This window comes from Parasteatoda tepidariorum, chromosome 2 (assembly GCF_982258835.1).
Source record: "Parasteatoda tepidariorum strain Cologne lab strain chromosome 2, Ptep-v5.0, whole genome shotgun sequence".
Taxonomy (NCBI): domain Eukaryota; kingdom Metazoa; phylum Arthropoda; class Arachnida; order Araneae; family Theridiidae; genus Parasteatoda; species Parasteatoda tepidariorum.
The window spans coordinates 22,499,206-22,523,488 of record NC_141756.1 but is presented as its reverse complement, the minus strand read 5'-3'; the positions used below and the strand labels follow the sequence as shown (position 1 = coordinate 22,523,488).

Sequence of the window (24,283 nt, the reverse complement as noted above, 5' to 3'; positions counted from 1 at the left end):
TTACTTGCTCTAATTTTATTGTTATTTACTTTTGTACTATTTAATTGGTTTTAATAGTAATGTTTTTAATTGTTTTACAATATTGTTCTCTTGTAATTTTTGCACGTTTATCTTTTAAATTGCTCTTTTAAATTATTCTTTTAATTGACACTTTTAATATATTGCTGTTTTAATGTTTATCACCTTACATGATTTTAGCTGTTCTACGCCCGCCATGTTCATGGGTGTGTATTTTATGTAATTTATGTTTGTACTGTTCTCTGGATTTTTTTTTTTTTTTTTGATTTTAATAAACATTTACCCGTATGTCCTAAATAAGGGCGGGTCGGGGTAAATTCTTCCGTAACAAACGTATGAAAGCCGCTCTAAATGACCGCACCCTCTCGGGTTCACAACCCAAAGTTTTAGGATCCCCATTGTCTTACATAATTACGCCTGATAGACAGTAATTGGTGTATGAAAATGAATTGTTGTTGTTGACGTATGCCTGTTTTAGGCAGAGGGGATGCGATTGTTCTTGTTTTCCAGTGGCGCCATCTATGGCCGAGAATTCGACTTCTGTCACACCCGCTAATAGGGCGGACCCATTCATGCATCCATTCATTCATCCACAGATTGTAATTTTGGCCTGACTCAGAGAACGATCGATCTGCAATCCAGTACCCCCAGAGGTGTTGATTTGTTATGGGAACATGGAGGACTTTTGCGACTCGACAGATTTAACGTGCGTCATGAAAATGAATTAAACAGAATAAAGTAACAAAAATATCTAATTTCTTTGATTGGTATTTCAATTTTATTCCTCTTAACATCGGAATGTTTAACGTAATAATTACATATCATCTTTCCAGAGGCTAGGTATATCCGTTCCCATTGTTCTTTCTCTGTATTTTCGCTCCAGTCTCGCGTTCTGCATGGGGGACAAATAATTCTTCCAATCTCCAACAATACCTAAAATATAAAAAATGATATAATATACCATGTAAAAATAAACTTATTGCATTCTTTTACGTTCAAATTTATTTTCTACTCAGTTTACGAAAGTGACCTGGTCACGAAAGTTTCATTTGAACCTGGACTGATAAACCAGTGTCTATAATCCGAAAAGATTTCGCTTTTAAAAAGTAAAGATTAAACATGCCAATCATGAGAACGTTCGAAATTTTGTGCCTCTATATGCTAATTTTACATTTTTCGTATGACCCATTATGTCCAGAACTACGACGGGAAATTAGGGAGAAAAAAAGTTTCCCCGGAAATTGAACAACGATGGAGTAAATATGATTGGTTGAACGTGTGAGACACCATGGGGACCATCATTATGCAGATATGATAGCTGTCGTAGTGTCTACGCAAAGAACTAACACTAGCGTTTTATTTTACCCAGGACTCTAGTATGCCTATTACTGAAAAAAAGTCTTGCGTATATAAGTGTTAACTGGCATCTATGAGTATTAAAGTGGGTTTAAAAAGTCAAAGTATCTTAGAGTTTGTAGCCATCCTAACATTAGTAACACGTTGAAAGCCATGCTAATTTTACATGACTTGCAAGCCTGTCCAAGCGGTAAATAACTACAAACTAAATTTGCAAATGTAGCCAGATTTTGCTAATTTTTTAAGAGGTTTAGCATGACATATCTGAAAAAAGTGGTGAATTATATAAGCCTACGAATTGTTTAGAAATAGTGGTGGATAAAAATCTACTAAATTGAATTTATTAAACCAAGAATCACAATTAATAAACTATCACTTGAAAATATTTATTCGCTGTTTGGAGCAAGTTGGCATCGCTGTGTATATAAATAAAACTATTTTTGTGTGTTCTATATTGCATTAATTTCTTCAAACCATTTCAGTAATGATAATAACATTAAAAAAAATTAAAAATTTACTCAAACTATGAGCTCTACTAATCTAAGCTTCGCCGGTCACCGGTGACCCCCCGTGGAGCGACGAACAAACTCAGTGCCGGTCCCCGGTGACCCCCATGGCATTCAACGTGTTATGCAACATCTAATGTCTCTAAATTGATACATTCTTCTACTCTAATGGGCCGAAAATTGGGGGGGGGCAGAAAGTTAAAAATAATGCTAAAAATATCCGACTGCTTTTATTAATTTGTTAACCATTTGAGGCGTTTTAAAAGTTAATATTTCTTAAAAGCATTAATATTTTAGGGAAACCAAACAGTCCCTCTTTCTGTCACAGAATTCACAGGTATATATTAATTAACTAAATCATGCAGAATTATTCTTTTTTAATTTCACCATTACTTATATAAGCTAGTTACATAATTACTGAGTTGATGATAATGAAGAGGATCTGCACTTTTCGCTTTTATCATCCGGACCTTGAGAGATATCAAGTTAAATTGCGGTGTTATTACACGGTTGGATTGATTTGATGATGAAATAAATGTGATAAAATTAAATAAATGCATACCTCTATTACATAATTTTATGGTAATCGAAATATGATTATTAATGTCCTAACTTTGTTACGGATCCTCCCTGGCCGTGTGGTATCGTCTGCCAAATACTCTGTTGCGTGCAGGTGTCGGTATTGGGTCCCGTCCTAACCCAGGATGAATCTTCGTGTCGTCTTTTTCTGAATTAATGTACAATCCGTCCTTTTTATATCTGGCAATAGTACATACGTATATTGTAACAATGGACCATAAAAAAACTCTATTACCGTCGAATTCGCAAAAATTTGTTACTTAGTTTTTGCATAGATATTCTTGTTATGCATCCGTCGTTGAACAGCCGACCCAATTTGTGGGTTTACGACCACTAATGTTCAACTCCGTAGCCTTGTAATTTTGAACCAATCCAGAAGACAAGGAAACTCCAGGATCAGTACCCACAGAAATATTGATTTGTTATGGGAACATGGAGGTCTTTGCGACTCGACAGATTTAACGTGCTTCGGTCCCCGTTTACTACACGGGGACGACTTCGGACGACTGGGATCGGACATGGGCCCAGTGCCTTACCAATTATGCTATCCCGGCCTAGATATTCTTGTTAGAAATACCACTCTAATCAATAAAATAAGATTTTTCCGTAATTTGTTTATTTTTTTTCTTTTAATTTTTAAGAACAAGTTTTTATCAAATCAGAAAGTTGAAATTTTACATAGCCTTTAATGATGATAGGTGGCAAACGGCGCTAAATGTTTAAAATACCTGTTTAGGGTGGCCCTTACTTCGTCAGCTTTTTAAAAGTTTCGCTTCCATCTCCTATCTTGTTTTAAACAATGAAGAAGAAAAAAGAAAACGATATGGGCAGAAATTATTCCCAATTAGATAATTTTGAAGTAACCCTCATTGAAAATACCAAAAGTCTAGAGCCGTTTGTCTGAATTTTGTCCGAATAAGCTAAAATTTCAAACACACCATTTTTAAAAAAAAAAAAAAGAAAATACAGAAGGAAAGTTTTAAAAAATTAACAAAATAAATCAACCCTCCTGTATATTGTTCATGGTAATTTTTTTAAACAATTCTTGTATAGATTTCTAACATACCTTTCCTCACAAAATTGACATTTGTAGGTTCGGTGTGGAAAATGGGTTTTAAAAGCAGATCTCTCAAACCAGGTGGAATGTCGGGATTATTTTCAATGAACTCTTTGGGGAGTGAGCTCATTTCTGCCATGGATTTGTTTGATGTCTCTTTCATGTACTTAAAGCTAGAATGGTGAATGACATCCTTCAATATCTGTTCGTCACTCTCTAGCATTTCCTGTAAGGACACAATCTTTATTATATTAAACACTAATGCATTTATAGCCTCAAACCAGTGAAACTCACTGAACACCAACTAATAACACCATGTGAACTATAAAGTGGGCAAAAATGGAAGGTTAAAAACTGTTCATGTAAACGAACTGTTCTATATTTTTTTCTAATTATTATTCGTTACTATGCATTTTTTCTTACCTTTGGCTTCGGTTTTTATTCATTTTATGGATTAGCTTTAGAATGAAGGACTGAAAATTGTTGTAGCTCTAAGCACTGAAATTTTTTAATGTGCATGTTGGGAATTTCTATGATTTCCAAGTAGCGTTGTAAATAAAATTTTAAGTCAAATTAAATGTTTATAAATAAAATTTTTCATAGCATATATATAAGGGTTTGGAAAAAATATTAAAAAACTTCTATACTAACTCTATGTAAACAATTTTTCTCTTAGAAGCAAAATGAATTTCGAATGGCAAAAATGTTTGCATAATTTAAAAGATCATGCTTGAAGCTTTTAGAAACGGGATCTTTTTTATGTAAAGTTTGCATCGACCAAAATGTGAAAAGAAGTTAAGGCGTAGGAAGTTAAAACTTTCTTTCCATTTTCAATGTCGGAAACAAAACATTCTTATATAAATATTACAATTCTATACAATAATTAATTTCTGGTATTAAAACTAGAAAAAAGTTATTGACTTATTTTCCTTATTTTGGTCGATTCATATTTTACATGGGTATGAAGAATATCTTTCTTCAAGCTTGACCTTCAAAATTCATTTAATAAGATTCAATAAAATCCAATAAATAAACTAAAGATTCCGATCCACTAAACTTTTTAAATTTGACAGCCTCATTCACAACTTGTACCTATTTTCATGGTTCCTTCTAAAGGTCTTTAACGCACAACCTCGGCACTTTAGATATCATTTATAAATCTCATATGTTCAACGAATGGTCAATTCAAACATTAAGATATCATTAATAAACAACTACCTCTCCTATTTATTGCAATGAGAAGAACTTAAATGTAATTTGTATCACACATGAAGATGATCATTCTCATTTCGGTCATTTAAAGGCAAACATAGCGTCAATTATTAGTTTATTTCTAGCCTGTCAACTACTCTGCTTTATGAAAATTATTTTATAGAGCAATAGACAATTAAAAACTGAAGCCTTCTGATTTTTTGCTAATTTTGTCAATATTTTAAAAGTTTTGCCACTAGAGAGTTATAACAAAGTGGAGTTTCATATTAACTTTTGTATCATTTTCATACAGTGGTGAAGAAAATAACTTAATCATATTTACAAAACTAAATCATATTTACAAAACAAAGAATCATATATTAAGAACCTAAACTTAGCTACCACTAGAAGAAACATTAATAAAAAGAGTAAAAAAATTGGCAACCTTGGTTAATTTCAGTAATAGATTAGTTATTGCTAGTTAATTATAGTAGTTTCTTTGTACACATCATTGAAATTTGAAATATATCTTTCGTAGTTAAAAAAAACGATTATCGTCGAGAACTGTACGTTTTCAAAGTGGAAAATATTTACTGAACTTACCTTGTAATTGGAGCCCATGAATTCGGCAATTTTCAAAATGTATGTTTTTGTGTCCTTCTTCAGTTGTTCATAAGTGATGAATAGGACATTTGGATCATTTCGGTGCTCGTACCAAGATAGCAGAGTGTCGAAGTAATCACCAAAATCTGTTTTGCCTTCTATGAAAAGCTCAAAGAAATCATCAAAATCTCCACCCGTGAACTGATAACCAGGAATATTTTCCGTGTGGTGATAGAATGAGACTAGACAATCCTAGGAGAGTTTGTTTTTTTTTTAATTTTTTTCAATGTTATAAGTTATATTATTTAACGACGTCAATCTGATGCTTTCGAAGTGAGCCTAAAGAAAACCGGTTAACGAATTCCTGAGATATAGGGGATGAAACATACGGACAACTTATATTACGAATTGCAGGAGAGAAATGAATAAAAAATCTAAAACCTATTTAAAGACCTTTCTATCGTAGTGGGTGCCGTGGTAGTACAGTGGATAGAGAATCGGACTCCGGGCTGAAAGGGCAGGAGTTCAATCCTCAGCTTCGCTAAGACCTACCGAGAAGATGCGTGCTCGCAAAATCTGTAGAATCGAAAGTCCTATGGTCACGGAGCAGTACCAGAGATACGGGGATCTGGAGAAAATTTCCTTCCCCTTCAGATGTATGACTAAATTGAAGAAATGACCTCACAAAAATTGTGATGGCATGTTTTCGGATCATCCTCAGACATGTTTCCCAGGTCATCGTCAATAACCAATTGGCAAGCGCTAGTGCGACGTAAAATAAAATACCTACCTATCTATCGTAGTAAACCAAAGGGTCAGAATGATATGCCAGTTTGGAATTTTCGTCAATAGAAATACGCACAAATTTCACTCTCTTTCATATTCTTCCTCTATAAAAAGTGAACTTTTCTGGTTAAATTCCCACCAAGTTGTTCTTGTATTACTCCTATATATAAACTGTAACCTGCCTGCCATCTCTATCTAGGATTAAATATTCATTTATTAGATTAAAGTTTTGAAGTGATAAGAAAACGACGTTTTATAAAAGAAAAAATGTCTGCATTTTTATTAAACGGCTTTTTAAGTAATCAGCTTTGACTGAATAAACATGTAAAACCATAAGTGAACCTTACTGTTGATAAGAGAATACAAGTATACTTAGTAATACAAGTATACTTATAAAAAAGTGGAAATCTGTTAGAATCTAATGGTTATACCAGTGGGTAGCTCAGACTATCAAACTACTTCACGGACGGGCAACGTTAATTTACGTTTTTATATCATTATTTCGTAGAACGAGCAGCGTAAAATTGCGTTAAAAAATTAAATAAAATCACTGAGTTCAGCTTTTGAAAATATTTCGCGCTTATTTTTCTATATTTTTATCCAATTCTCATTTTTTTGAGATGTCTGACTATTTTCATACTTTTTTGGACTCTTTTAATGTAAAATAAATAAAACAATAAAAAAAATCATATTTACAGTTTCAATTAAATCGTGTCTGACTTATGATCAAGAAATCACATCGCATCATTACAAATGTCATACCTTCGGATTCCTCGCTACGAAAATGTACTTCGCTTCTGGTGAGTAGGGTGTTAAATAAAAGGGCAGGTGAAATTTTATGGCTCCTGGTCTCTTCATGGTATGTGCAGCTTCAGCTCCCGTCATCTCAAGAAAGGGGGTCTCCATCAGAAACTCAGTAAATGAAGTGAATGTCTGTCCCTTCCTGAAAATGCAGCCGATGATGTGTTGAACCCAAGTTGTCCCACATTTTGGGTAGGTTACGATGAACAGATCATCCGAGCGGGGTTTATAAGCAATGGCTGATCTGTAGGCATCGGCTGAAAACATGCCTGGAATTCGAAAACCATCTACATCCTGATAGAGTGGCGTAGGTTTTTTGGCTTCTGCTGTTGGTGCCATTTCCTAAAACAACAAAATTTAATTTTGACTTATGAATGTTGTGAATCTTTGCTCTAAATGTATCTTTTACTGATAAGAATTATTAAACAAATTCATTTTATTTTTTTGGAAGGTAATGTTGATTTTGGGATGAAAAAGATAGCTTGTTTACTTATGAGCTATGTATAGTTTTCAACTGCTCGTAAATTTTAACAGCAACTACGGAAGTTTTTTTTTCAAACAGCAACAAAAGTTGAAAAGACTTGTGCCGTAGTTTTGTCTTTTTAGTATGTGCGTACGATCCTTTCAACCTTTTCAAAAGTGGCGACAAAACATTTGCCCCACTCGTTTGTGGCAGTTATTTAAACCAATTAAATTCAAACAGTTATAACATTTAAACTATGCAATTTTTAGTCCACCACTTCAAGATATAAATGTTTTAAGGTAAAGCTGATCGATTTATTTTGTTTGAGCAATCATTTTAAAAGCAACCTCGCTGCCTGCTATCTTCAATGTCCAATCTAAAACTGGACTAAAATTCCATGATGAATGGGATTGAGCTATCAATGCGTGACGCTTAGTAATCTGCCGAAATTATTATCGTAGAGTGAAGCTTGAGTAAAATATTTTGCGTTCTCTTTTTTTTTAAGCATATTCCCCTTCCGTCAAAAACTAGTCGCTACATTTCAAGCAGGGGGAGTTATTTTTACAGGCTTGTCACGGCTGACTAAAATTAAAAAAAGTGATGACTGTTAAAATTCAAAATTTTATTAAAAAGAACTTAAATTTAGCAACATTTCATTGCTTATATTTCCAGCATACAATTTAAAGTGATTGTTTAATTGGTTTACTGAAATTACATTTATTTAAAGGCTTGTGTGCTCAATTTAGACTCATAAACCTTTATCAAATATAAGGACTGCACGAAGATACATCCAGGGTGACAGTGGGATTCGAACCCACTACCTCCACGCTTTGAAAAGCGTTTGGCGGGTTATGCCTCCAAATTCAGAAAAAAACTAAGCATTTCAAACAGACGAACCTCTTCTCTTTTTTTAAAGCTAACTTAGCTTTTATGAAATAAAATTAAATGCAAACTTAAACGAAAAACATAATTGTTTATTTATTTAAAATTGTTCTATCATTCGTAATTGGTAAACTTGTTTTTAGCTTAATTATATCAGTAAAGGTCATTTTTATTGACGCTAAATTCATCCATCCGGTTTTCATGACGCCAACAGAAGTAGCATTTCCCCACCAATAAAAAGGCACTCAATAAGATTAAAATTGCTTTCTAAAAATCATGCACCTTCGATGCCATTTTGGAGATAGTGAAGAACGACCAACCTTCATTAACGGCCATTCTACTCTGGAACAGAGAGTGGTCGCTCCTGAGAGGTTTCACTGTCGTTTGATTCCTCTTATTTTTTCAGGTTTCGCAAAGTCATTAAGAAAATAAAAAAAGGGTAGTAAAATCACATTGCGTTCAGATAATTTCTGAAACAAATGAAGCCGCATGACACTTCCGTTATTATCACAGCGCATTAATTATAAAAATGCCTGTTAAAGTATGATTTTATCTGTCTTATTGCCACGTGCCGTTTCTTTACTGAAGCAGTAAAAACTATGAAAATATATCCACTTCTCAAATCATATTACTTCCAGTTTATTTTTTCTTTCAAAGACAATGAATCGTAATCTGCATCGATTGTTTCGTTAGAAGTCAGTCTGTTTACAAAATTGCATGCTTGAGATAAGAGATATTTAAATTTGCATTATTTCTGTTGCTTATCTGTAGTTTATCTTCTCCATTATATCTCTTTATATAACATTATGTATCTAGAGATTATATTGTGTTAATTATTATCGTTACTAATATTTGTCAAATCTCAATACAATACCTCTGCAGTTCTTTAACAATTAAACTTTTTTACAGAAAGTTATTGCAATATCAGATGAAGAGAATGCGACCTCGTATAAAGTATAAACAAAACCGGTGCTTTTAAAAAGAATTAAGTTATTAATTTACTCATTTTATAATCAATCTTTTGCTAGTTTGACTAAATTCTTTTTATTTGCGTTATTATCGGTCTGGATTGCAGGTAACAAACAGTGCAATTTGTGACCTTATAAAAATGTAATACACGTGGTTGCGCCCAAAAGGAATTACTTTAATTAATTCTCGTTGATTATTAAGTTGCAACAGGAGTTGACCAAAATAAGGGTAATACTTCAATAATAAGTCTATGGAAATTATTTTTTATAGCAACAAATCTTTCGAAAGATTTCACATAGCAAAACTGTTGGTATAATTAGAAACAGACTTCAAAACTTTTAGAAATGGTGTCCTTCGTAACTATCAGAGTTAACACGAATGACTAAAAATACAAAAAATGGTTACTAATGCAAAAAAAAAAAATTTGAAAGAAATTATAACTTTTCTTGCATATTTTTTCAGTTTACGTTGGAAAGTAAATGCGACGACGACGATCTGCACTTGGTAAGGTACCTGCCCCCTTCAGCGGGTACTAGACCTCTTAATCTAAATTATGCCCTAGGGTGACTGGAACTTTTGGCGGAAAGTAAATGCAAAGACTGTTTTTAAGTATCAATAGTTTGAAATGCAAGTCGTAATGGTAGCTGCGTTAGAATAATTAAAAAGATTATAAATAATTTAAAACATAATAAATAAACAAAAATTAATTAAATTTCTACCACTTTTAGCGTTTTTAGTCTTCTGGGAAATCCCTGAACTATGCAAAATTTGCATTGTCCTAAATGAGTGTAGGAAGTTAAAAAATGATTCCCTTTTTCAATACCGTTACAATTTGCTGAAATTGCAACCTCATTGGCTGAATCGCTGGACCAATAAGATATCAGAGCTAACAACACAATAGAGTAATTGCATTCCATATTATACTTTGTATTTTTAATATTTAGTGATGGAAAAATTTCTTGAAATGAAAAATACTAAATTAAAAATAATCATACTCACAGACGATAACTCTTTCAAATTCCCTCTGTTAAATTTTAAAATTTCAAAGCTGTACACAAATTGTGCAATTTTCATGAATCATAAGAGTTTTTTATAAAATTTTTGTAGATTTCAGGTTAACCCCATTCCGGAAAGATTTAACAACTGGTAGAAAAAGATCGAAAAAACAAATTAAATATCTGCGTCACAACTGTCCAACTGAATTCCTAAACGAGGCATAAAGTTATAATATTCGAAATTTACAATTAGGTCAGATAACATCACTGTTAAAATTGTTCTATGTTTATATGATAAACTAAAACTTTTTAAAATTTATTTTAACCCCTTGGAGACGGGTGATTCAGAAAAGCATTCGTACAAAATCAGAATCAAGTTGTAATTCAATAAAAAACGGTAATTTAAATGTAGTCGTTGCTAATTTGACAGACTTACTTTGCTTTTGCATTAATTATTGTTAGTTTAATCATATATATAATTAATGTTAATTCAAAGTATAACTAAATAGTTTTATTTTGAACAAAGTAATGGTGAATTAAATAAATCAAACAATTATAACTCCGCCCACAAATAAACTGCTAAAGAAATACTTTGATTACCAGTTTTATCTTTTTACCCTGATTGATACGGTTTTATGCTGGCACATATTTGTGACAGTCGGCACGAAAGGGTTAAACATATTGATGAATTAATAATTTTTTTATATTTTTTGAATTTTTAGTATATCGTAAATTGGAGTGTGAAAATCCCCTGAACTAATTTTTTGAGGCTAATTCAAGCACTATATTAGTGCAGCATGCGACATTTTTTATGGTTTACCAATTTTCATATTTTATAAATCTGATTAACACTAATTTTAACTACAACTATACAAACAATTCGCGATCGCAACGAACTATAGGGGGCGTTGTTGTATGAGACGGATACCTGCGATTTCCATATGAACAGAGATTAAGTTACTCTAGAGACGTCTTTAATGTAGCACGTAGCATTGCAACGTTCCTTCTTTATTGTGGCTAATTAAATTTAAAAAAGAAAAATGTTTGGTATTCTTTCTTATGCAAACGAAAACAAAATGGTATCTCTTTTTATTAGAGAAGGAATATCCAAAACACATCGGAAAAATATTTGTACATTAACGGAAAAAAATATGTATATTCTTATAAGAGTTAAATCCTAATGCCCGAGAAATAGTTTTACTAAATTTAATGATATAACATGAAAGGCCCATTTAAACTTTACATTCTATAGTTTTAAGAATCATATTACTTCAAAAATTAAAATGAACAAAAAGTATACATAAGCCTCATAATTTTATGAAATTCAATTTTGTAAACAAAGTTTTTAGACAACAATTTTTATCAAAAAATTTCAAGTTTCAATAAAAATCATTATTTAGAAACTAAGAAATGTAAAATAAAGAATGCTGACGAAACAAAAACAAATGAACAATTCTTTTTTGTCGCCATTTTTAGTGCTACAAAAATTCGTCTTTGGGATTTGCCAAAAACAAAACAAGATGCAATTGTATTTTTTTAGGAGGGAAATATTTTACCGAAAAAACGAAAATGTACCAATTCCCACAACATGAAACTTTATCTTGGTAAACGTACGTTGTGGAAATGTTATTTCATTTGGAATCTTATTTATCAGAGTTCATATGGCGATATGATTGTTTTGAATCTATGCTAAACTCTATATCGGCTCATTTTCCACCGAAATCCGATTGACTATTTCGATTTTAAATAAAGTGTTTTATTTTATGAATTGTCGCAAAAATTTTAAGTGTAGATTAGCGGCACTTAAAAACCGCCAAATCTGTAGCGGCGGTGGCGTTAATAAGTAAGTACCGAATTTTTATTCCTTACTTTTCTGAATCATATTACTTCAAACATTGGAATATACAAGAAGTATACATAAACACATAATGTTATACCATTTAATTTTTCAAAAAAAGTATTTTGAGAACAATTTTTATCAAAAAATTATAAACTAAAAAACGGAAAATAAAGAATTCTTAGGATAAAAAAACGATTTCAAGAATTCTTTACATTGAAATAAAAACTTTCATATTGTTTCTTTTTTTATTATTCTTATAGTTCTTATGGCTATATCACACGAGAGAAAATATGTGCAACTGCAAGTGTAAGTGCAACTGTAAGTGAAATTTCTCCAAAAATTGCTCGTGTGATATAGAAATCACGGTTGCACGAAATATCTGCAACCGTTCAGGCAATTTCTTTCATGAACCAATCAGATCGTTTGCTTTTATGACGTTTCAATTTTATGTGATGACGTATACAAATGTAAATAAAAATGGCGGCGACGTTGGTGAAGAATGATCGGATGAAATTTTTTTATAGACGAAAAGGAACAGTTTTTTAGTTTAATAATAACATTTTCTTTAAAATCAAAGCATTAAAAATACTTTCACACGATGAAATAACCATCTCAATCATCTCAATGCAGTTGATGTACTACCATAACAGGAACCTGCACATCATTTTAGTATCGGTGAGTATAGTACACTCTTTTCTAAATAAATTTTCTTTTAAAATATTTATTTATTTTAAGCTAATAAAATTAAAACTTATTATAATTTGTTCCGATCAAAGTTTTAATTACTTTAAATAGAAATAATTTCTATTTTTATATATGTAAAGATTTATACTGGCGAAAAGCTTTACTTTGAAATATTCGCCAAGCAACTCGCCAAACTTTGTTACATTATTATAACATAAAATATAATAATGATTATATTTCTTTATTTTCAAATTTTAAACTTTATTACTGTTGATTGTAAAAGCATGTGTCCGATTATTTGAAATTTTTTTATTATTATAATTATTTGTGAATTAATTATTTTATTCTTCCCTAAGAATTCTTTTAATTTTTGAAAATCTAAAATGCAAATTTCCAATCACCTTGTCTGTTTCTACATTCATCCCCTCAATTCTTTTTTTTTTTGTGTGTGTGATGATTTACTAATGATACTTTACTTTTTATTTATACTTCACATTTATATTTTGATACTTAGCTTTTCTACAATGACAGTAAGTATGTAAGTGTACCTTACTAATTTTTCAATATACATAAATTTTTAATAGTCTTCGATCATAAATACAATCTATTTTTCTTAAAACAAATTTCAATCCAAACATAAGAACTACAAAACCAAATATACCTGCCATCTTTCATTAGTGTATAGAATAATCTTAGAACTCTAATCAAAATATCTGTCAAACTTAAAATAAGTTTAAAGGGGATACCTAAGGACTTAAATGATTGATTGATTGATTGATATGAGTGGAATCTCGGTGTTAAGCGCGAAGCGCTTCTAACCGATTCATCTATACTGTTTTGGCATTTAGTCCAGAGGTCATATACAGTTCATAGTTCTAAGTTAGGATCAGATAATAAGTCCATGATGAGGTGAGGCATGAGTTGATTCAGTAGTACATCAGTTGTATGGGGAATTCCCCTGGATTAAAGTTGTGAGAAGATGCAGTACGTCTTGGTCCTTCAGCAAGTCTTTAAGTTCACTGATGAGGCTAACAAGTCTGTGGGCTGTAGAAGTAGTCGTGTCCTTGGTCGTTTTTCTCTTTCGACTGGGACGGGCCTCGCACCCAGTGAAATTTGAGGTGTGGTTTTGCATGCAGTTGCAGCATTTAGCTGGGGAGTCTCGGCTCTTTCTGCACTGGAATGAATAGTGCCCTTCGGCACATTTCATGCATCTTGGGCTGGAGGAGCAGGAACGTTGGGTGTGGCCGAAACTCTGACATCGAAAACACTGCAGCGGCCGCCGGCCGCCGTGGTATTTCTCTATGCTGATCGGGATCTGCTTGATGCTCTCAATATGGTAGATCATCTCGTGATTGGCTAGCATTGACATAACGATGAGGTACAGGGGGAGGGGCCTAAAGGCTTCACCCACTTTCTTCTTAAACTGGACTATTTTCAGGATTTCAATGTTCCGCTTCCCTAATTCAAGGGATATTTCATCTGTACTAAAATCATCAAGAAGGCCACGGATGAGGACTTTAGCATTTTTAACTGGCTGAGCTTTTTCTACTGAAGTGGAAGGCTCTGTGGCTTTGTTGGTAGTCTCCTCCGTAGGTTCTGATGCAGTAATAGGGGTGGGCTCCGGCATGAAAAGAGATTCCGGAGGAGTGCAGCTTTTCTGGGTCTTGGATGGGTCAACATTTTCTGTAGCTGCGGCAGACTTTTTCTTCCTCTTCTTTCTCTTTTTAGCTGGTGGCTCTTTGTTTCTATTTTGGATCTCAGGTTCAGAGGCTGATGTCTCTTCGTCTATATCCATATTCAAATCTTTACTGGAAGGAGTTGTGATATTATTCGGAACACTGTGCTCGGAAACGGGCTCAGTCTCTATTTCATTAGTAACACTACTTTCTGGGATGGTCACAGGGATTTCCGCTGTCTCAGTGATAGTTGTCTCCATTGTAGTTGAGGCAGTTGGCTTCTTTTGACTCGACTCAACAGTTTGAATTGCGGACACCGCTGCGTTAAAGAGTTCGTTGTAATATCTACTTGGTGTTGAGGTAGAAATCTCTCCAATGGAATCTCGCAGCTTACGAAGTTCCACGATATCAGTAGTTTGTTCTAGAAGAAACTTTGAGTAAAGTGCGTAGTTCATAGATCTGGCCGGTAAAAACCTTTTGACGATCGAAGATGTCTCATATAAGTCTGATGCTGGCATGCGGCCGGAAGGGAAAACTTTTCCGCCGCGGGCAGTTCGGTGATACGGCATAATTGCGGAGCAGAGAAAAACACGTCTTGTCTCTAGCAAGGCTTGAGCTGGTCCTTCGCTCCTTTACCCCCAGTAGATCAGGACTTAAATGATTTCAAATTAATGGTATTTAATCTCTCTTATTCTAATAATGTGTTGGTAAAATTTTATCATGAAAGTGATTTCTTTCTTTTATTTCAGATATTTCGTATAATCCTGTAAGGTTTGTCCGGTGAAGAAGGAAAGAGATGCAATACTGTTTTTATGAAAGAAATTAAAAAATAAGAAATGAAAATGAATAATGTTCTAAATGTTTCACTTGACAATAAATGTTTTGTTTTTTAAATTGATTCTTGTATTATTTAAAATGCAAAACAAAACATGTAAAAGTCTGTAACAAAATAATATGATACATAAAAAGTATGTTCTTAATAAAATATTGTTTTTTTTTCTCATAGTTATAAATAAATTTTAATTTATATACTGTATATTACAATAAATTTGTCCTAAAATAAATCTTATAATTTTTAATTAAACTATCTCATATCAATAAGGAATGTTTTAAATTTTGCAATAATAAATTGTAAGTATGACATTGAAAATCCTCTAATATTTAAAAAACAATTTTACTAAGAAATTGGAAAAAATAATTTTCATAAAAGTGATACTCCTGATATGCAATGTGTAAATGAATAAAATTGATGATCCCTTAAAAACTAAACTAAACTCAGCGGCACAGCCCACAGAGGGCCAAGGCCTTCTGTGCCCATCTCAGTTTTCTTGACCTTTGGGCTCTGGAATGCAGGAGCATTTGTTCCGGTTAGGTAGTCAGACATACGTGAAACCCCCAGTGTTTAGCTCCCAAGTATGCTTGGTACTCATTTATCGACCCACTGAAGGAATGAAAGGCTTAGTCAACCTTGCTCGGCCCGACGATCGAACCTGGGACCTGTGGCACGACAGCGCAAAGAGCTACCGCTCAGCCACCGGGCGTGATGATTCCTTAATGCAATGTAAATTAATTTGATGACAATAAAATTCTGACACACTAATTCTGACTATTAGTTCTATCACATTGTAGTATAGACAAGTATAGACATTAGTAGTATAGACATTATTTATTATGTATTTTTTAGATTAAATTAAAAAAATAGAATTGATTTGATAGAACTAATTGTTTTGATGTTATAAATATTTTATGAGCAAAAGGAAAGTCAAAAATTGTATATTTCATACATTAAACCCTCATTTCTTCTAAAGAATTATTTCAAAGGACTATGTTTTTTAATTAAGCTTAAAAAATTAAATTTGAAGAAATGCCTTACTTGTTTAGATAGCAATGTCAGTTGCATAAAATGGTATAAGTCATAAAATTGTCCTTTCTACACATGAAACTTTTATAAATTTTCGAGTAGCTAAACTATTAAATCAGACAGCTTGTTTTTATTCTGATTCGATTTAGCGTATACATAGATAACGATACCGCACTTGCCTAACTAGCATGTTAGATAGTAAATATATATAAATAAACTATGCTTTTACAGGGTGCGGAGTCAAATTCAACAAAAAATAAGCAACTTTTAAGAACATTTTAGGCACTCAAAAAATATTTTTAAGCACTATGTAAATTGACAAAATGCAAAATAAATCTCAGACTTCACATGATCATGATAAAATAACTAGAATTTGACAAAGAACTCGTTTCTTGATTATATTATCCATTAAAAAATGATCAAGAGATTTTTCGGTTCGATTTCAGAGGGTGAAAAATAAAGCCTGAAATTGAGAATATCATGCAAAATACAGCAGAGTTGCACATGAGAAAGCAAGGATCTCACCAAACCCAGCTCACTAGACGCACATGCGGACTCGCAAGTACTTCACCAAACCTGTGAAATGATTGGCGCTTTCATACGCTATGGACTGACGGTACGCTGAAATTGACCGTGGTTGAATGAATTCTGAAAACGTGAAATAGAAAAATGTGAAAAACACGTTTTTACATAATACGTGGCGAAAATCGACATTCCCTTTCATAAATTTCATTTTCGAAAAGGGAAAATAAAGCACCTTTTAAAAACATCCATTAAAAAAAGCACCTTTAAGGGTCTTCAAAAAATTAAAATCGAAAATAAGCACCTTTAAGCACTTTTTAAAAACGCTACGCACCATGTTTTATACCTCAGTCACTCAAATCAAGATAAAAAAAATTGTCAAAATTCTAGATAGTATTTAAGTCCATCCCCCTTTCACCCCCTTATCCTTTTAGAGACGCAGCCTGTATTTAAGTCCATCTCCCTTTCACCCCCTTATCCTTTCAGGGACGCAGCATGAAATTCAATGATATCTTAATATCATCTCATATTATGAGGTAGAAATCATAATCCTTTTTATACTATGCTACTTAAATATTGGGGAAATAAAGTTTTTTAGAATTTTAATTTGCTGCTGAAAAAAAGACTTAACACAAATACAAATGTAAAAAATTAAATCAAAATCAATCAATATTCTACAGCGTCTGTGATTTCTTTTTCCTCCCTTTACGAACATCGTTCAGAAACTATGATATAATAAAATATGATAAAATAAAATATGAGCCAAAAGTAAAGATAAATAACAAAATATGGTAACCCAATTACATGCAACCGTTCAGGCAATTAAGCAACCCTTTCGGCAACTCCGAACGGAGGAATTGCGCTTAGAGTTTCACTTACACTTGCAGTTACACTTGCAGTTGCACATATTTTTCTCTCGTGTGATAGAGGCATTAATCAGACGTAAAAAACCATTATGTAGAGAACCATCATCAAATGAAAAAAAAATATTTACACTCAAATTTTTTATTGTAAAAATCATTGCACTTACCTGATTTATAATTGCCGGAGAATTCCAAAATGATAAGTTCCTTGTTTGAAAACTTTATTCTCAAATAATAGATACATAGTTTATCCCTTCATTACTTTTAGATAACATACTACACAGCAAAATTTTATAATAGATATGAAATTGAATATGTAGCTAAAAACAGAATAGCTGAATTCTAGTTGAACTTATTCTTTCAAAACTAAAAAATACTTACCAAGAAAGCGATCAAAATTAATTAAGAATCAGCACAAATGGCACTATTTAAAGTAACTTGGATAATTTTTTATTGTTGTTTTCCGAATTATATGGATACAGAAATATATACTATTCTATAACGAAGAAGAATATGCTATAACTATTACAATTCTGTATGTTCTGAATTCATATTTATTCACTGGAATGACGAAAGCAATGTTGACTTCACTTAATTTCGTAATGAATTGAAGACAGAAGAAATGCATTTTACCTTAATACACACATCTGTAACAGTATCCGAAATCGGAAGTCATCAGTTGCAAGTTTGTTGATAATAGAAGTTATAAATTATTGAAGAATTTTTCTTCAAATGTTTGGCGTGTTCTGTTCCTGAAAGATTTACTAATATTCTGGAGATTTTTTTCAAGTTCCTCAGCCTTTTCCTTAGGGAAATTTTGTTCCTTATTTGCTGCTAAAAAATGGCGTCTGATTCAGTCAATGCTTTCGATGGAACTAAATGAAAACGTGATAAATTAATGTCCGATATTTACAGGCTCCCGCTAGACGGCGTACTCGAGCGTTGCGATCGCGAATTTCTACAAATCTTCTTGGCCACAAATTCTTCCGGATTTTCTGGAAGACGTAATGTAGTGGCAAATCTGATATTTTTCATTTAATTCTTGAATTTATAAATTTAATTTAAAAAGGTTTCGCCCACCACTACGCATAAGTAAATAAAGTATATAAATAAATGAGTGAGACTATCACATAATGTTCCTCACAGTCTGACTTAGATTTAATCGGGTAAGGTTGTGTAATGACCAAGCTCGGAGATATGACGACTAGATATTTCGGACACGGAGGCATCCGCATATCCATCCCAAAGATGAGATATGAAGCTCGGTTGCACGGTCTCTTATCATACTGTTCGAGAATTTCTCTATTGAGGATTTGAAACAGGTTCATCAAGCAAGACTTGAGGATTTGGGACTGAAATGACTGACGGGACTCTTAGTATTAATTATTACTGTAATACAGTCATTGCTGAAAGCCCTTATATTGTACATCAAGATGGAAAAAAAAACTGGTACGAAAGGCATTTCATTCTAGCACTTTTTTAGAGAAAAATAAATTTTTTGTAACTATCAAGATTTCATTTATAATTTTAGCGTATATATAAAACAGCTACTTTTCCTAGATAAAGTAGATATTGTTGAATAATTTGAAAAAAAGAATAAATGAACTCCTCCCGGAAACTATCAATAAGTGAAATGGTTTTACTACCAGCCTCTTCTCTTTTCCGTCTCGCGTTCACCCCTGGATACTGCTTAGTAGTGGTGATACTCCCATTCCTGAAAATCCTGATAGAAAGTCTGAGGAAAAACCTCAGCTTTATTCTGAACCTGGGCCTACTGAAACATTATCTACTGCGAGAAAGAGTAAGAAGAAGAAGAAATCTAAGGCCAACACCGAATCAACTGACATCATCATAGATTCGCAGCCTCCTTCTTCCCAGTCAGCGACTTCTACGATAATTGATAGGATACTCTGCCACCGACGTGGGTGAAGATTTTTACAGTAAAGGCCACTTCTGAGCAGAAATCCTGAGAATCGGAAGTAATTTTCAAAGGGTTAAATGCTGAATTCAAGACTGACGATCTGGGAAATATTTTACCAGGGTTTTACTGTACAAAATTAGTCCAATTTAGGAAAAGGGTCAGCAAATCTTCCGAAACATTATTCTACGTGAATTTGCCTATCTTCCGCGTCATCTTGAAGAATATCATCGCAGAATCTACGACCTCGAGAAACATCGAGGGAAACAACATCACTAAGGAGAGTCACAGGGGTGGCCGCGGGCAAACTCTATGCTACCACTGCCTGCTTTTTGATCATGTGCAAAGGAACTGCAACGGCCAATCACGTTGCATGAAGTGCGCCAGCCCACCTCTCCTACACCTCCATTAAGGGTCAATCAGAGTCTGCCTTGTGCTGGAATTGCGAGCTAACTTCACTGGCTGAGAGCTCAAACTGAAGAAACTGCGGGAAAAGCCTAATTCTCCTCGGGATAAGGCTTCAAGACTGGCCAGGACATAAAAAGTATTTTTTTCAAATCCTGAGGTAGTCGAGATCGTTAGATCTCTTCTGCCTTAATTTTTCTTCAATACCAGAATTACAAGACTGAATACAGAGGTTCTACTCTTCTTTCCAGCTGCTTACCTTCGGGTAATGCTCTTGGAAAATTCCACCTCCAGAATTATCTCACATCAGTGCAGTCAGCATCTTCCATGCACCTACAACTTCATCAGTACGAGGGTTTGCCTGCTAGGCCGATACCTTTTCGTAACCATCTTTTGTTTCCCACTGTGTCTCACATAATGCTCTTTAAACTTTAGGTCAATGATTGCTTATTTTTGTAGCGGCGCGTCTTTATCTAGAATACAAAATATTCAATTTCTTTTCACTCCAATTCATATTCTAGTTTCCAAAAAGAACCACTTTAAAGTTAAAACTTCAAAATAAATATGGGAAAAGCGCCGTAAACGCCCTCAAGAAATAGCGCTTCGCGCCAAACGCCGAGTTAAAAAGATATCCAGCAGCACCCTCAGTTTCCCAGATAAATTTTCATGATGATGACGTTATCTCTTTAAATTCTGTCAAAATATATAATCACGTTGACCTATAATCGTAATTCGGTAAACACTTTCCTACAACTTGGAAAATTTATGCTCGGAATTAGTTTAAGTTAGCTAATATGTACTAGACCTGATTGTCATGGAGAGTTTTTAAATACTGGTAAAACAAAATGAATCAACCCTTTGCTTACGGCCGCTGCAACATGTGGACCACATGTGATGGTACCGTAAGCAAAGGTTTAAGCTTACTCTTACTATTTTCAATACCGTTTAACAATATGGAGTTGAGAAAGACTTCGTGATTTAAAATATGATGCTGAGTTAAGATTTCTTGATAGTAGCAGTATACTTCAGAGTGCTTATAAATTTTGTCTAGATTTTAACAGTGTACGTTATTTTCACTACCCATCTTATGTTTTTAAGAACGAGTTCTAATTTGTGAAACCAGTAATTAATAAACTCAGCTGCAAAATATTGATAGGCTACATTTAATCCCAAAAACAGGTTGCTTCCAAATCACAAAACTAACATATATGAGGCTCGCAAGCCACAGAGTTAATCCACAACGCTCTTTTTTTATACAGCAAGAATGGGAAAAGTGTTATAATGTAAAGAAATGATAGTATATTAACTCATTTACAACCGGCGTATAAAAAGTGATATACGTATGAAAAACACCAGTAAGTAAAAAGTCGTAAAGCATATTTGATGACATGTAGATACTTTTTTCTATTACCCATTCGTTACCCATGCCTTAACCAACTTGCTCTGGACAGCGGATAAATATTTTCGGATGGTAGTCTTTTAATGTATGTTTCTTGTTATAATAAATTCGATTTATAGGACTTACTACACTACTACTTCTAAATAATTTAAGGGCTTGTGTAATATGCCACTTTGCTACAATAAAACCGTGCTGAGTCTTGATAGTAGATAGAAATACCTTACCTCTGCGAGATAAATTCTAAGAATGAAGTCATTATGCTACCACTTTCTCAGTTTTGAGAAAATGTATTTAAAAAGACGCGAAGCACAAAGTAGAGTTAACCAAACTTTCGATTCCATTCGTTTGTTGCCTCTGGCAAATATTATCCGACGAAGTGGCAAGGGAGATACCACATTAGATACGCTTACATTAAAGCAAAGTACAGCTAGTGTTTAAATTAAATATTTCCTTTTGCTCATTTCCAATAACTCAATTTGTAAACTTTATAACGTTCGCAAAAGGCTTTTAAAATGTTAGCAAAATTATCACGAATTTTTTAAGCTTTGGTTTTCTTAAATGTCTCTATAAAATATTTGACAAAAAGCGTTGTAATTGGCAGGCCTACCCATATATAAAATAATTAAATTTAAATTCATCTTAGAAGCGTTCTGTACTGAAATTTAGTGATTTCGGTGGTTATTACAAATCCTATTTAATAAAAATAGTTGTAAGATAATTATGAGATTTTTCGCTCATTTTTTTGGTTAAACGAAATATTTTATACATCATGGCATTTTTACTATTAACGATATAATATTGAACTCGAAAACTAGATACGGTGCTTATTTTATGATTTTACCAGTCAACTCTTATCCCCTTTATTTTCCTTTGCTTTCTTTTAAATAATTCATGATTGAAGCAACTTCAAAATAAAGTAACACGTGATGGTGAGGTAAAAGGCCCTTACGAGGCCTAAAAGCCTAGAACAATTATATGACTATGATACAGTACAATTTTCAAATTGAAGTGAAACTTAAAAATTAAGTAATTTGTTAGCTTTCAGTTAAATTAAAATTTTGGTTGATTATTTTAAAATAAATAAGATACAACTTTTTAAATTTTTATAGGAAATTGCAACCATTGCTTTTTTAGTAATAAAAAATCCATGAAACTTACTTGTGAGACAATCTTAGATTTTTTATGATATCCGAAAAAACCAGTATCAACTAAAACTGATTTTCAGATGGAATTACTTCTACTTATTATATAATCTTTTATTTGTCTCTCAGATAACAATATCATTGTTCAGTCATGAATTAAGTAAAAACAAATCAATATTGATTAACTAGAGAAGTTTGGACAATGCTTCTCTTATCCGTTCAGTTATTGCATAAGAACTATTCGACATAGAATCGAAACAAAACTTTAAGTGATAAAAGCTATAAATATCAATATATACATTGCAACTTTCATAAGAAAAATTAATCGAGAGACTTTGGTAGTAAAGCGTGAGCGCAAAATAATAATAATAATAGCTTTAAATCTAATGGTCGGAATTGCGCGTAATAGGACTTAATCCTAATGCTTCCCAAGGCCTGGCCTTAAATATGCAAATAATATACAATTATCTATCTATTATATATAATTCTCTTACGTGGCTCCCAAATTTTGGCTGTATTTCTTTTCCGCCGGTGGCAATGCTTGCTTTGTTTTGAAAACACCAAAGCATTCTGCCTTTTAATGATGTGTTTCTGATCTAATATATATAATTCTCTTACGTGGCTCCCAAATTTTGGCTGAAGTACTTTGTACAACTAAATAAGATTCTTTTCACAACAGTTAAATATTTACTTTATTTTCTTCATTTATAGAGAAAACAGTCGGCAAAGAATTCTGTTTGATTAAAAAACATTTCGCTAAAAAAATAACGAATTCTAAAAGAAATAAAAATAAATAACTTAAAAAATAAAAATGCTGTTGCCAGCCGTAGAATTTTTGGAAAGTTAACTTAGCAACATAAATCAAAATGACATAGAAGCGCAACTAGATCAAAATTATGATACCTGAGCGCTTGACGTAACAAATCCTTCAATTCTAAAAGTGTTGTATCGCCAAATGCCCAAATTAACAATTGTGTTCTTAAAGAAATTCTATAAAAAGTTTTAAATAAACAACCTACTTCTACAATTGCTTCTTGAAGAACTGGGCTCATTGATTAAAAATATTGTTTTAATTTTACAGTATTAACTTTACTTCTACTTACATTATTGCTATGACCCTCTTTCATTACATTTTACAACTTCATGCTAAATTTGAGGACTTTAAGTTGTTTTTTGGTTGAATACTGACATTTAGAAATGTGTACATAAAAAAATAATATTTAGAGGTTAAGAGTTGCCTCAGAAAAATTTGAATTGTTGACACTGAATTTAATAATGGAAACAATCATTTTTGTGAAAAATTGAATTGTATTGCCGACATCAAAACTAAAAATATTGTGTTTCAACTTAACAATACTACCTTAATTTTACTGACATTTAGAACAAAATTAAGGTTTAGAATTGCCTCGGAGAAATTTGAATTGTTAACAATGACTTTAACAAAAAGTTTTATTTTAACTGGCAAATACTATATTATAATTTTAACTTTTTCTATGACTATACTCATTTTCTGACTCTTTTCTTTGTTTTAATACATTTTATATTTTTGTGATAAAATAAAAAACTTATAGTTGTTCTGCTTCTGAATACTGATGAAAACACTAAATGATGGGCTTCATCAACAATCAAAAATATACACATTTACTTTACAAATTCCTTATTATTAGGGTGGCGCCCTTCAGAGAATTAAAAATACGAAATTATCTTCATCATAGCCGATGCTTTTCATCCGGCGTTCAGTGGCAGACTACTATTTCACATTGTTTT

At 32.7% G+C, this 24,283-nt stretch overlaps 1 protein-coding gene across 1 annotated transcript; it reads right to left on the bottom strand.

The window, feature by feature from the left end:
* Positions 1–773: 773 nt before the first annotated feature.
* LOC107438502 (sulfotransferase ssu-1) lies at positions 774–22,754 on the bottom strand. Its single transcript, XM_071177257.2, has 5 exons — positions 22,533–22,754; positions 6,859–7,239; positions 5,311–5,562; positions 3,526–3,742; positions 774–951 (listed from the first exon to the last, which is right to left on the bottom strand). The coding sequence occupies exons 2-5, from the start codon at positions 7,234–7,236 to the stop codon at positions 833–835; spliced, it is 966 nt and encodes a 321-aa protein (XP_071033358.2). The 5' UTR covers positions 7,237–7,239; positions 22,533–22,754; the 3' UTR covers positions 774–832.
* Between the last annotated feature and the right edge of the window lie 1,529 nt (positions 22,755–24,283).

Excerpts from the sequence above, each read along its gene's own strand:
- LOC107438502 (XM_071177257.2), bottom strand. The coding sequence starts at position 7,236 with ATGGCACCAACAGCAGAAGCCAAAAAACCTACGCCACTCTATCAGGAT. Across the intron at positions 5,563-6,858 it reads TCGTAGCGAGGAATCCGAAG|GATTGTCTAGTCTCATTCTA; the intron begins GTATGACATTTG and ends AAACTCTCCTAG. Across the intron at positions 3,743-5,310 it reads TCATGGGCTCCAATTACAAG|GAAATGCTAGAGAGTGACGA; the intron begins GTAAGTTCAGTA and ends GTGTCCTTACAG.